Source organism: Cyprinodon tularosa, unplaced genomic scaffold, assembly GCF_016077235.1.
Source record: "Cyprinodon tularosa strain WSP-4 unplaced genomic scaffold, ASM1607723v1 ctg15, whole genome shotgun sequence".
Lineage (NCBI taxonomy): Eukaryota > Metazoa > Chordata > Actinopteri > Cyprinodontiformes > Cyprinodontidae > Cyprinodon > Cyprinodon tularosa.
In genome coordinates this window covers 2,232,358-2,247,051 of record NW_024038331.1, presented here as the reverse complement: position 1 = coordinate 2,247,051, position 14,694 = coordinate 2,232,358, and the positions used below count along the sequence as shown (strand labels likewise).

At 35.8% G+C, this 14,694-nt stretch overlaps 1 protein-coding gene across 1 annotated transcript; it reads left to right on the top strand.

Annotated features, from left to right (window-relative positions):
* Positions 1-203: 203 nt before the first annotated feature.
* On the top strand, positions 204-14,567 carry clptm1l (CLPTM1 like). The gene is made up of 18 exons (XM_038279410.1): positions 204-447; positions 2,048-2,255; positions 2,336-2,430; positions 2,528-2,717; positions 3,018-3,217; positions 3,982-4,060; positions 4,273-4,390; positions 4,476-4,570; positions 7,239-7,323; positions 7,809-7,912; positions 8,072-8,137; positions 10,222-10,272; positions 10,365-10,447; positions 10,542-10,576; positions 10,683-10,738; positions 11,657-11,701; positions 11,902-12,017; positions 12,096-14,567. The coding sequence occupies exons 2-18, from the start codon at positions 2,091-2,093 to the stop codon at positions 12,178-12,180; spliced, it is 1,668 nt and encodes a 555-aa protein (XP_038135338.1). The 5' UTR covers positions 204-447; positions 2,048-2,090; the 3' UTR covers positions 12,181-14,567.
* The last annotated feature ends 127 nt before the right edge of the window (positions 14,568-14,694 follow it).

Below are 14,694 nucleotides of genomic sequence, written 5' to 3'. Positions count from 1 at the left end.
ACTGTTAATTCAAAAAGGATGAAGTAAAAACACATTAGATGATCTCTTTGATAAATAAAAATATAAAGACTTTAACGCATTTTTTTTTGTTTTTGTTGTTTCCTATTTTAGTATTTTATTTTATTTGCGACACGTCACAGCTGCCTCAAACCCCCCCTACTTTTACGTGAAGTCTCGCGATATTATCTTTCAAATCTCGCCTAAGCCAACCAACCAGGAAGCGAATGGCGGAAATGTAGATCTACCTCACGCTTTTAGTCAGGATTTTTGGCGTATTTTGTGTCTTGGAAGGAGCGAACCCTGAAGCAGGCAGCAGATGTGTTCAGTTAGCAGCAGAAGGAGGCTCCAGTGACACAATGCGGCCGCTGTGATCCGCACCGTGAATGGACAGATGGACAGCCAGTGATCCAGCTGAGACTGAGCGTCCTCTCGTTAACTATAACACTGGTAATATGAATTACTACCTTTCATTTTAATCTCCACTTTGCGGATAAAATCCTACTTTCATTACTTCTCTTTGTATGGTCGTTCTAAAATGTGAACTTCTGTATTTTTTTCGAATAAAAACGTTTTATATCAGAACATATGGACATCTCCCAATCAAATATTTTGAAAAATGTGTCTGATTTGGTTTAATTTAAAGCGTTTAAATGCTGCTGTCTGTACATTTAACAGCTTCACCAGTAAATCACCAAACTGGAAAAGCAAGTTGTGCCAAAAAGTCCTCAGCAGTCAGATTTACTTTCACATAATAAGGAGAAAGAATCTTTCTTTTTTTTAAATAATCAACTTATAGACACATGTTAGTAAATTAGAATATATAATTAAAAAGTTGTTGTTGTTTTCTTTAATTAAACTGCAGAAGTAAAACTTATTGATTTATTTCAGGCATTTTTTTCTTGTAACTACTATAATTTATAAATCAATTAGCATTAACATCAAATGGCATCCAACTAATTAACACCATTTCATTTTTTATAAAGAAATGTCAGCTCATTTAAAAGTTTCTCCATGTACTATATAACATGTGGTACATGGTACACTGATACTACCAATGCCAAAACAGGGTTGTTCCTTTTTGCACCTAAAACATTGAGATTTTTTTAATTAAAGATCTCTTTTTATAACTCTTTTGTACTATTCTAGTTTTTTAAAGAAACATACATTTGGATTTCCTTTTGTAGTACACATTAGTCACCAGCTGACAAAATACATTTTTTTTTAATTTATTATAAATCTATTATGATATAAAACTCTTCACTACTGCTTCATTAGGCACCTTCAGAGCCACATAGTTCTGGATGGCATCCGTTCAGCAAATTGTCCGACACATTTCTCTGAGGTCTTTAAACCAATGATCTGTATTTCCAGTTCCACCGCATCATAAACATGTTCTGTTTGATTAAGATCTACTGACTGTGAAGGGCAGTGATAAATAAGTGAATAATGTTCAGTTTGTATTAAGCCACCCAACATTTCCTAGTAATATGTCTCCCTAACCATTACACTACCACCCCCAGCCTGAACCATTGGTCTACCGTCTGAATGTTGCAGGTGAAACTGAAACTCATCGTCCAGGCATCCGTTTCTAATCTAATGTTCTCAGGTTTCTTTTTTGAGCTAGTAGTAAGAGGACCCAGTGTGGTCCTTTTTCACCTCGTTAATCTTTTTACGGCTTTAAAATGTATTCAGAGATGATTTCATACATACCTTGGCTGAAACAAGTGATTATTTGAAGCATTATTGTCCAATCAAATCAGCTCATTGTTCTCTAAAATCTGAAGAAAAAAAAACAGTGTTGTTGAAGGTCATTGGATATTTACTCTAAAAACCCTTAAGTTGGTTGTGTGTAAAAATCTTAGCAGATCAGCTGTCAGCATTAGAAATCTCTTAAATTTTTGTTCTTGAAGGTCATATCAATTGGAAAGCAAATTTATTAGTTTCTCTTTTTGATCAGAATTACTAAAACATTAACATTTTGATTGTAAAATCTACTTGAAAGTAAAATCCTCCTCCTGAATCTTTGTTTTTTTCCGCTCATCTGCAGACGTATGGGCCTGCTGCTCAGCTAGCTGAGGAAGACGGCCATCATGTTTCTGAAAACCTCCTTCACCACTCTGATTGTGGGGGTGTTTGTGGTGTATGTGCTGCACACATGCTGGGTGATGTATGGGATAGTGTACACCAAACCCTGTGACAGCCCCAAAGGAGACAACTGCATCACACCATTCCTGGCAGGCAACCCCAAACTGCAGGTCAGCCATGGTTTATGGACGCTTTGATTCAAACATTAATAGTTTTTAATTGATCTGTAACATTTCTTTCTGCTTGTTAGTTGAGTATCTACGCTTCGGTGAAGCCAAGCGCAGATGGCGGCCATACTCTGATTCACAGAGAGGAGAACTTTGATGTCAACAGCAAGTTTGAGAGGTTAGCAAAACATGCATTGATCTCAAGAAGCATCTATCCATTTTTTTCTAGTTTGGTTAAAAACGTATGCATTATTTTTTTGTTTGTTTCCCTGTAGAATTGTCAATGTTTCACTCCCGAAGAAAACGCGTAACAATGGAACTTTATATGGATTAATATTCGTCCATCAGGCTGGCCTCAATCCATGGCAGGACCCACGACAGGTCCACTTAGTGGCTCAGCTCACCACCTACATGGTCCCAAAGCCTCCGGAGATCTCTCTGATCTCTGGAGACGATCAAACGCTGGTACATCGCTTTCTGCTCTTCGCTCCTCTTTTGGAGGAACTGCTACTTCTCTGCTTTACTCATTCTAACTTTATAATCTTAAACCTTGCATTGTTTTGGACTTGAACCGACTGTTTCTTTTCGAACCATATTGTCATATTATGAACACAAACTCAATAAACTCACAGTAAGGGATATCTGCATTCAGTAATGTCAAGATGAACTTTTTCAACAAGTTTTCTCCTTTTCAAAACTTTTACATGAAAACTTAAAGATTTGTTTCTACGGGCATTAAGTTTGTTAACATTCTTTGTCCAACAGGATCAGAAACAGGAGGAGCAGAAGAAGATGAAACGTGACGATAAACCTGCAGCAGGAACTGGAGCTAAAGGTGGAACCAGCGCTTCCTCAGACCATCCAGTTTCTCACTGGCGCTCCCGTCTAACTCTCAACATCGTCGGCGACCACTTCCTGTTCGACAGAGAATACCTGCCAAGCGACGTTCACAGATACCTCAGAGTGTAAGAGAGACAATGATCCCACACAATGCAGGGGCAGCTAAATATAGACTTACCATTCTACAAGGGCTTCCAGTTGGTAGTTTTAAACTTTGTTGCAAAACAACTTGCAGAGAAGAAACCAAATATGTTCACACTTTTTTTGACCATATATAAGAACATTTTGATTGTTGTAAACATTATTTAATTGTTTTTAGCTCAATGAAAAACTGAATCTTATTACTTACATATGTAGAAAAAAAAAGTCAATAAAAAAAAACCCTTTGCAGCACATCCTCTGGCTTTTAAAATGGCTTGAAATGTCCAATTTATAAAGCTTAATCATTCTTCATCAACCCTGAACAGCAAGTCTTTAATGCTGAAGCTAACTCTATGTTTTCCCAACTGGGTTGAGAATTTGATTCTTTAAAGAACATAGAGAATAATGAACTTTTTGGAAAGATGAACGTCACAAAGAATGACTTTAATATAAAATAAAACACTCACTTTGATTTATGTGTCAAGAATGTCAATGAAATTTGTGTATTTAGTATTAAGATAACCGTTTTTCCTGTCCTCCCTAAATAGAGCTCTTAAATCACCAATATTAAAGATAGAAAATAAAGTAATTAAATGGATAAAGAGTTGATCGAGACAGGAAGTGAATCCATGCTTGATATGTTAGTTTTCAAAGTAAAATGATCTTTTGGACAGCCTCTGTTTCTTATTTTGTTAGGGGGTTGTAAAAATGTACGGCTCAATCTATCAATGGTTTGTTTTTGCTTTAGATTCCAGAACGGGAAGAAGATGGTGTATCTACCTCTGCTGTTTGTCGACGAGCTAAGCAACAGGGTCAAGGACCTGGTGGTGAGTTTTAACCTTTTATAAACATATTGCAATACGCTGCTTTATAGAGCGAGGAGTAAAAACACACTTGTGGTTCTGTTAGGCTTTTTCCTCCTGAATCTTTTATGTTTAAATTATGAATTCTAATTATTTTTCACATAGAAAATGTTTCCGTTTTGAAATTAGAGGCGTGTATTTTCTGATTTTTTTTTTTTTCATGTTTTGAAATGTAGGAGATCAACAGCACCTCCACAGAGCTCCCTCTGACTGTCTCCTATGACTCCATTTCTCTGGGCCGCCTGCGGTTCTGGATCCACATGCAGGATGCTGTTTACTCTCTGCAGCAGTTTGGTAGGCTGATCTTTCTTTGACTCGCTCACACAGACACATGTCCAGTACATACAGCTAACATTTCTCTCTCTTTTTTTTTTTTTAGGTTTCACAGAAAAAGATGCTGATGAGATCAAAGGGATCTTTGTGGATACCAACCTGTACTTCCTGGCTCTGACCTTCTTTGTCGCAGCCTTCCATGTGAGTCATAAGAACACAAGGATTTCCAGGACATATTAAATATGCTGTAATGTTTTTTTTAGATCCCCTTCACTTAAATACCTCTAAAGCTCAGTGCTACCAACAAACTTACCGATTTAATCTCACTATAAATCCAGTTATTCTCAGAGGTTGATTGGAGAAGGTCAGGATACTGAGAAAAATACTTTCAAACATTTGACCGTCTCACAGAGCCCTTTATCCATCAGCTGAGAAGCTATTGATGCTCTGCTAACGGGCCTGTCGCTACCTGATTCATTCCGGAAGCACGTTCCACACCATCAGTTTATTTGTGCATGCGCAACCAGATATGCATCCGGGTTTCCATAAATAATGTAATGATGGTACTAGAATTATTATCTTATTTCTATCCTTAACTCACTAAACAATGCTATTACACATCTTTAAAAAATGTTTTAAGAGTTTTCTGATTCAATTCTATGCTTTTTGCATTTTCTCTGTTAAACTGCTTGTCTGACGTCACCATTGGACATGCTCAGAGTAGTCCGGGAAAATAGGATTACACCATGGCCATTTTTCGATTTACAAGGATGCAAGTATGGCTTCGTGGTCCCCCCAAGTATGTTCTTGAGAGGACCGCAGGAAAGTATGGACTTGGGGAGAACGGGAGAATGCAGAATAAATATGGGTCAACTGGAACAGAAGCGTTCTCGTGACGTCATCACACGGTCGGCTCGTCTGGAGCTGCATTTCACCTCCTGTTATTAAGTCTCCAGATTATAATAAATTATTTATTATTATTATTATAATTTTTTTTTTTTTAATGACACATTAAATCAATAAATGGGCCATATAGTGACGCTTAAAAGTATAATTTTCTCGCCTCAAATGATCTTAAAATGTACTTTTATTGAACAACAGCAACAGAAAGATCTTTTAATTAAATACTCTGAGCTCTGTGAGCGCTAACCTGGAAGCTGCTGCTGCTGCAGTGCATGCTGGGATAGCTCTGAATCTGAAGAACAGACAAGTCTGCTCTGATGCATGCTGGGTAAAGAGGGAGCAGTACAAGGGCTGAGGCTGATGATGTTTCACGAGCACATGAGAACGCATAAGTAAACATATTGAGACACGGCCCATGGTTTTTTTGGTTTTTAGTTGTTTCATTCTTTAGTTTTTACACTATATACCATAAGGTTAACGCGAAAGGAAAAAGTAAAATTCAAAAAGACTAGATTTACGTTTACATCCAAAGCTGAAAAAGTTAGCTCCCGGATGTAGCATAGGATCCCTTTTCCTGTACATATCGGGCACAGACGAAAACCGGGTTTTCTCAGGAAATACATTATTAACCTTTAACACATTATATTTAAGTACACTTAAGAAGGGAAAAATTTAATTCAGGTCTTTTTAAAAAAAAATAAAATTGAGAGCAACCTGGATGTATATCTGGTTGCACAAATGAGCTGATGGTACGGATTGTGCTTTCGGTTCCGTTCAGGTATTAACAAGGCCTGCTGACAACCATGGCTGGGACCGGGACAAGACTATTTCAGCACAGAAAACCTCCATATAAAAATTAGAAAAAAAAAAACAAAAAAACAGCACATTAGTTTATTGTTTAATTTATATCAATAGAGCCGCAGAACCAAGGAGCCACTTATAGCTCTGCACTGAACGAAGTGAAATGTCCACATCATTAGGTTTAATTAAAAATTTCAGCTGTTACAACTGAATATTTGTATCTTTGGTTTGAAAATGTTCATTTAGAACCTAATATGTAAAAAGAACAAAAAAATTACCAATTTAGAAATAAAGGAACGGAAATAATTAGGTACTAAAAGAGATATACTAAAAGAAAGAATAAAGATGTTCTCTGGAATATTACATCAATATACATTCATAATTCACAAATATTATTATTTTTTTTACTTAATCTTAAAATTAAGATTACCTGCTTTAATCGAATCATAATTAGAAAGTAAATAAAACTGACAAATCAGTTGTAACATTTTTTCTTTGGTTCAAAATAACATTAAGGAGATGAAAACCGATCCTATCTAAATAGGACTAAAGCTCTCACCTTAATTATCTTGAATATGATCTTAAATGCCTAAAATATGATTAAGGTTCATCAGTCACAATGTCTGTTCCTCTGCATTTCATCATTAGATTATTTTATTAGTATTGTCTCTTCAGGACAGGGGTCATAATAGGGGTCAGGGCCAGTTCTACAGGGGCACTGGCCCCCGTTGGCCCCTGTCTAGAACCACTCATGATAAGATGAGAGGTAGGGCTAAAAAAATGGGAATAATTTACATAGAGGCGTGTTCACGGTCTAGTCAAAGTCCAGTCCTAGTTAAGGATGTGTAGCAAGGCTTGATTTTCATAGTTTACTCTTCAAACTGATAGTCTTCAAACAGTCTGCAAAACTCTCCATGAATTTAAATCTGTAAAAATATGAGAAAAAAAAAGCTGATCCTTTCCTTTCTCTTCAGCTATGGATTCAGAGTTGATTCATTCCGTCTCGTAAAGTCCTAATATATACTTTAAACTTTGGTTTTTTAATGGTTCAATACCTCCTGACATAAATACTCCCAGAAAAAAATGCCTCTTTCTTTTGTTTTTTTGTTTTTATACGCTGTGACTCAAATGTCTGCTTTTCATCTCGTTTGTGACTCTCCTTCAGCTCCTCTTCGACTTCCTCGCCTTTAAGAATGACATCAGCTTTTGGAAGCAGAAGAAAAGCATGGTGGGAATGTCCAGCAAAGCAGGTAGGGGGACTTTAAAGGACATATTTTTACTCTCATTAGTACACCAACAGAAATGACAACACAAAGAACAGCTGGAACATCTTGTTAGAACTCAAGTCCACTATGTACTACAGGATGTGGCTGTCACTTTGTGAACAACCTGTAAAAAAAAAAAAAAATTGGTAAAACAAGCGAATATCCCTGAAAGGCATCATCTGTGCATATGTGGATTCTCTGCACTGATGAGCAGCCATATGTAGCGTTCTGCAACAGTCTGCTCACATTAATAATTTTAAAATGAAGCTGTTATGCTGCTGCTGAGCCAACACATTTTCTCTGGAAACGATGGAAAATCACTACCTGCATGTAAATTACTTCATTAGATTCTCATGGACACACAGAGACTAACTTAGCTACTAGATATAGAGGAAAAAAAACATAAAAAGTGTCTATTAGTCTTGTGGAAATGTAAAGTCTGATGGATTATTTAATGCCCTTTATTTCAGTGCTGTGGAGATGTTTCAGCACCATAGTGATTTTCCTCTATTTGTTCGACGAGCAAACTAGTCTTCTGGTACTCATACCTGCTGGGATCGGCTCTATAATCGAAGTAAGGACTCTTCTACATCCACAGACATCACTACCAACATTATTACCTACTGGAACTTTCAATTTTAATTAAAAGCCTAAATTAACACAATCACAGCTTCGAAATGTTCAAGTTGTTATATGTTCTTCTGCTGCATTGTTTTTTTTTTTTATTCTGCAGGTTTGGAAGGTGAAGAAAGCCTTTAAAATCCAGGTTGTGTGGAAAGGAGGCAAACCAACATTTGTGGTAGGTTTAAAAAAAAGAAAAACACAAGAACATGACAGATACTGAAGAAAACCACCAATGTGTTTTCTGCAGTTGATGTTGAATGAAGCTTTCAGCTGACATTGTGTCAGACTGCAACTCAAAAGCTGACAAATCTGTAGGTGTAAATCTGGGGAAAACTGCTCTATCAAATGCATCATTATTGGAAATTATTGAAAAAAATGATTTACATCAGTAAATGAATTCAGAAAGTAAACCTTGTTAATCAAGTGTGTATTTCTGCATGACTAACATCTTTTTCCTTCCTCTAAATTTTCCATTAACACGCTAAGATGCAGCACCTAAATTAGCTTATGTAGACACTTGTATTCAGCCGTCTTAACTGTTACTGCAGCTTTATTTATGTTTTTCTGCATAAATAAGGCAAAGCAGGTTTATTTACATCCCACATTTTAGTAGCAGGACAATGCAAAGAGTTTTACATGGGACAAAAGAAAAAAGCATAATAGGAAAATTCAGTACAGTACATTTCAGTGGCCCAAAGGTAATTATGATTGATTTAAAAAAATAAATAAATAGAATAAGCATAATAAATAAACTTATTTAAAAAAATGTTTTAAAAAAAAAACAAATAATCAAATTATCTATAATTTTTTAAAGAAGTTGAACTAAAAAAGTTTAGTTTGTAGAGTCAAAGGCTGCTCTTAAATATTTGTTTTTAATACTAGAAAGAATCCCTTTTTTATTTTTTCAAAGCGAAATAACATTTTGTATTGATCTTATTCGCTGTTAATTATATGTATTTTTCACTTGGAGATTTAACTGCTTTTCCACTTACTATGTTTTGTACAGTGGACACATTTTCAAGAATGTTTCTGCTGGATATATAAAGAAGTGCCTCAAATCTGTGCTTTGATAGCTGAATTTATAAAATAACTAAAAACAGGGGATATCCGACACAATAAAGCAAAAAAAAAAAAAGATACATGAATTGAAATGAAAGAATTATAATTAAAAAAAAATTCTTTTTTTTTTTTTTCAATTTATTTGTAACAAAAGCAAAATTGACACCTTTGAAAAACATTGACAAATAACAGTTTTATAGCAGCAAAAATCTGATTCCCAGAGATGTTTTTGGTTAAATGTGTAGTTAAGTAAATAATGAAACCAGACATAGTAAGACGCTTTCTTTAGACCTGACAGTTTATTTTCTGTTCAACAAAAGCAATTCAATTCAGTTTATTTATATAGAGCCAATTCAAAACACGTAATCTCAAGACACTTTACAATTCAACCTGATCAAACAGTCAAACTTATTAAAAGTTTTCTATCTCAGGAAAACCAGCTGATTGCATCGACTCATTGACTCTGAGGCAATCCCTCACACTAAACATGCTTGTAGCGACAGTGGAGAGGAAAAACTCTCTTAACTGGAAGAAACCTCTAGCACAGGCATCCCCAAACTCGGTCCTCGAGGGCCGCTGTCCTGCAGGTTTTAGAGGTTTCCTTGCTCCAGCACAGCTGATTTTAATTGAAAGCTAATTAACAGGCTTTTGCTCTACTGCAATCATTATAATCAGCTGTTTTAAAGCAGGGAAACCTCTAAAACCTGCAGGACAGCGGCCCTCGAGGACCGAGTTTGGGGATGCCTGCTCTAGCAGATCCAGGTTCAGAGTGAGCGGCCATCTGCCGAGGCCGACTGGGGTTCAAGGAGACAGAAGCAGAGATACAGAAAAAAACGGATATAAAAAGTAGCTGTCACCAGCTCCACAGACCGCCCTGTCCAGGAAACACACAGCCAGGCAGACGAGCTCTGAGCCAGCTCCCATGTCAGAGGATGAAAAAACAGGACTACACTAAAAAAAACAGACCAAGCTCCAACATCTAGCATATTAGATCATTATGAGGAAGTCTGGCTTCTTAAGGGTAAAGCAATTTTCTGCTCAACCTTTTTTAAAGGGAGAATAAATCTGATGTACGAGCCTTTTTAGGTTAATAATATCATGCTTATCAGATTTAGATTACTTATTTTAATGATGAAAGAAATATTCATCATATCTTTGCTTACTCTTGTTTTTTTTGTTTTTTTTCTTGCCTTCTCACAGTTTGGGAAATTAGACGAATCAGAGCGAAGAACAGAAGAATATGATACTCTGGTACGAAGCTGCAGATCTGAATTTTTATAGCAAATTCCAGTCTAATAGTTGAAAAAGTTTAGAGACTTATTAAATTCTTTGCTTTTCTTAAGGCCATGAAGTATCTCTCATACCTCCTTTATCCCCTGTGCATCGGAGGGGCAGTGTACGCGCTGATATTCCTGCGATATAAGAGGTAGAATTTTATTAATTAAATAAATGTGATGTCTTTACTCTGTAGCCATAATGTGATGCTGATTGAGCTTTCTTAATTACCTGTTGTCTTATAGTTGGTACTCGTGGTTAATAAACAGCTTGGTGAACGGTGAGCTAGCCAAATATTCTTTTTCTCTTATTAATATGCCACATATTGAATTATTATGATTAAATTGATCCAAATAATCTATTTCTTTTGCTGTGTAAATTTTTAGGTGTGTATGCCTTTGGTTTCCTCTTCATGCTTCCTCAGCTTTTTGTCAACTACAAGGTCAGTATTTTTAATTTGGGTTCAGGATACCGTTTGCATCATTAACTCACAGCAAATATTCAGTCATGCAGACCCAGTTTGGTCCCAGTTCAGCTCAATTCATATATTACAGTCCCATCATACAGTATTTATACCCATTCAGTTGCATATAAAAAGGAAACGGAAACAATAAATAGACACAAGTGGTAAGCAGGGGGTATGTTTCAAATGAAGGAGAAATTATGGGAACAACAGCTCTATCTAGAGAAGAGATGCAACTAAAACAAAGGTACAGAAAAAGGAGGATTTTTGATTGGAAAGAAAAACATATATGCCAATTTCAACAAAAGTGGCTGGAAAACAAGGAATTTGAGGCATGGCTGCAGCCTGTCGACGGGTACCTGTTAGTGGCATTAAAATTCTTTCTAAGAGCATTAAAAAGCATTAAGTTAGAGTTAGTCATTCCTGTATAAACCCTGTACCAGGAAACACAAACCTGCTAGATGTAGAAGCACTGAGCCAGCAGTGCTTTCTAAGGAAAGACTGGCTAAAGGGGCAGCAAATGTTCAGCTGTTTGCTTTGTCTTTTAAGGAGACACGGCTAAACACAAATGCTTCAGCGGGTTTACTTGTGTGAAAGAACAGTTTACACGTAGCTATAGAAACCAGACGAATAACTGAAGGCCTTGTCAATACAACTCAACCAGAAAGCACTGAATAAAGGCCATGTTGTTTGTTTAACATGTAAAAAAAATGGTGGTGGCAGAAAATAGAATGGAATAGAATAGAAAATAAATGAAGAAAAGTCCTTAGTTTATACTCCAGCTTTGGCATCAGAAGAACATAGAGCATAGGAATATGCTTTACATTTTTTAGCAATGTTGGTTTTCTGCTCTTATGTTGTGAATTTCATACCAAAATACATTTTATTTCTTAACAGCTGAAGTCTGTGGCTCACCTGCCTTGGAAGGCCTTCATGTATAAGGTGAGATTGGTTTCTGATGGATACACGAATAATAGGGAGGACATATTAGTTTCCTCCCTCATTCTAAACACATGTATGAGGGGCTGATGGGTAACACTTCATGTATATTTTTATGATTGATACGTTTATCTCATATATGATGTATACTATCAAAAAGTACTTGAAATTATTCAGAGATTCACATTTGACTTTGTTTCCAGGCATTCAACACCTTCATTGATGATGTGTTCGCCTTCATCATCACCATGCCAACCTCCCACAGACTGGCATGTTTCAGGGACGATGTGGTTTTCCTAATTTATCTATATCAGAGATGGTAAACGCACACAACCTCTGCATGTATTCCTAATCTGCCAACAAACCCTACAAATATCCTATTATTCTGTTTCCTCAGGCTCTACCCAGTGGACAGAACAAGAGTAAATGAATATGGTATTTCATATGATGAGAAGCCCAAAGAAAAGACTCACAAGGACTAGAGGGAACATGGGTGTTTTTTGCAGACTTCGACGAGCTGCTGCCTTCAGATGTCATCTTTTCTTCACCCATAACCACAGAAATGTTGGCAACATTTGAAGGTTTAATTGCTTGCACATCATTCCTCACTAACTGCTAAAAAACTTGAACATCGGTAGAGAGCCAATATGTAGCCAGTATTTGTCCACTCTGGGCTACTGTAGGAACCATGCCAGGGCATCTTGATGGATTTGGTGGAAGGGAAAACTTGTTAACAGAAACGTTAAAGGCTGAAACGTTCACGTTTTACTCTGATTAAAATATAAATCAGTTTCATTACAGTTGATCAAAGAAATTACAGAAACGTACTCGTACTAACGTCCAATGAGCTGAGTCTAATGCATCACTTTGTTGCAAATGAACCAGAATTTTCGTTAAAATTCTGGTTCTAGCAGTTTTCGTTCTAGTGTGAAATGGCATAAAAATCAACAAGCTAAATCTGAAAAGCTAGCATCAAAACGTATGCAAAAAAAGTGTGTAGACTGGAGAACTGACTGCATCTAATCAAACACTGTGATATAATCCACTACACTAACGGCTGTGAGGGCTTTACTATCATATTTCTATACCAGCTTACATTCCACTGCAAAGGTTGTTTAGCTTAGAGTTTCAGGTGGATTTTTCTAATTTAAATTTCTGTTAACTAATCCTAGGAACATGTTTCAGGCCACTTTGAAAGATTACCTCATATGATGCATCCAATGGGAGCAGTTTTTTTTTTAAGCCAATCGTTTGATTCATATCTTCCATCAGGAAGAACCAACTGCTCTATACTTATAGTTAAAAACATGCAATAACTTTTTTACAGAAAACATAAAATAGAGGGTAAGATTCAGTGGTTTAGTGTTTCAGTAAGAAAGTTTCATTTTTGCATTCGAGACAAATGCAAAAAGAAACTTTGTTTTTTAAACGCGTCTTTTATTGCATAATTAGAATATTCATTATAAAAACTTGAATCAAGAATAATATCGATTTTAAATGAACAAGCATTGAATTGGAAAAAAGTACATAATAGTTATATTTGTGAAAAAGTTTCTTCCTGTTGGCTTCTGTAAAAGCTGATGTGGAGATAAAGTTCTGATGCAGATACGGAAAATGTAGGATTTTATGTAGGAGAGTTTCTGAATGTTAAAGGAATGATTCGGTGTTGGATTAAGATGGGATTCTGGTAAAAAACTGAGACCTTTCCTGGTGTCCTCTTTTAAGTCAACAACAAATCGAACTTCTAAGTTAAAAAAAAAACAAGTAGAATCTCAAAAGTCTTATAGTGGTTTTTGCAGATTGTATTTTATAAAACTTGTAAACCTTTGTTAGATGTATGTTATTTAAGCCTTTTTATGTATTTTACAATTGAAGACAGTTTTCCATCATTAGACTTCATGTGTGAATCGATAAATGCAAAGGACTTTAAATTCATATTGACTATCTAATATAAAAGTAATGCAGATTTCTCTTGCTTACTTTGATGTATGCATGTCACATGGGAAGTTTCCTTGAAGGAAAAACACCTCCAACCTCTTTTCCGGATTAGACCAGGGTAACAAGGCAGTTTACAGGCTTATAAAATGGCATTCACTTAAACTACTGTAATATTTTTAGACTGATACTGGTTTCTGATGAAAGAGGTTTTCTAAGACTTGTCCAGTCTGAATCCCCACCAGCTTCTGTCTCTGAGGCCAACTAATTTACATGTTCAACAAGTAATGCCACCAAGGTAGTTATCTAATGCAGGTTAGATAATAACTGCTTATCTTTTAACAGAATTCCGTTTTACAATACTGAACTGTTCCTTTAATGTTGGCAGGTTCAATGTGTGAAGATGAGTTTGGTTTTCTGTCCATTGGTTATGTTATGGTTTATTTTGCTAAATATATATAAGGGTACACTGACGTTCATAAACCTTCTCATTTTTTTTTTTCTGTACATGTCAGGGCCAAGACATTTTTGTGCCAAATGCACGAGTGATTTTTACTAATTATCTGTAAGCTTTGAATGTGTGACATAAATGACCCATCCAATGTTTTTAATAGACACTGATGTTTTAGAGGGGAGAATATTGGTTGGAAAGTATTATAACACCTGGACCTAAAAAAAAAAAAAAATATCACGTTTTTACTCATTTACTCCTGCTTATTGTAAATGTTCCTTTACAGTATACAGACTCTATTAGGAATCAATTTATCCATTCTTCAGATATCAAGATTCTTACAGCAAGAAGGTAAAAAGAATTGTTCTAAGCTAATTGAGGCCAGAAAAGATTTTCTGGAATTTTGCATTGAAATTGTTTGACATTATTGCAATGTTTTTGTTTTTCATTGAAATGTAATAAAAATGATGAATGATAAAATAATTTTCCTACTGATTTGGTGATTCCTCCATACTGTTGATTGGTTGACCTACCAGCCTTTGACGGTCAAATCAGTGAGATATGATGAGCTTTTTATGAATACTAAGAGCTACAATTATAATGGAATATT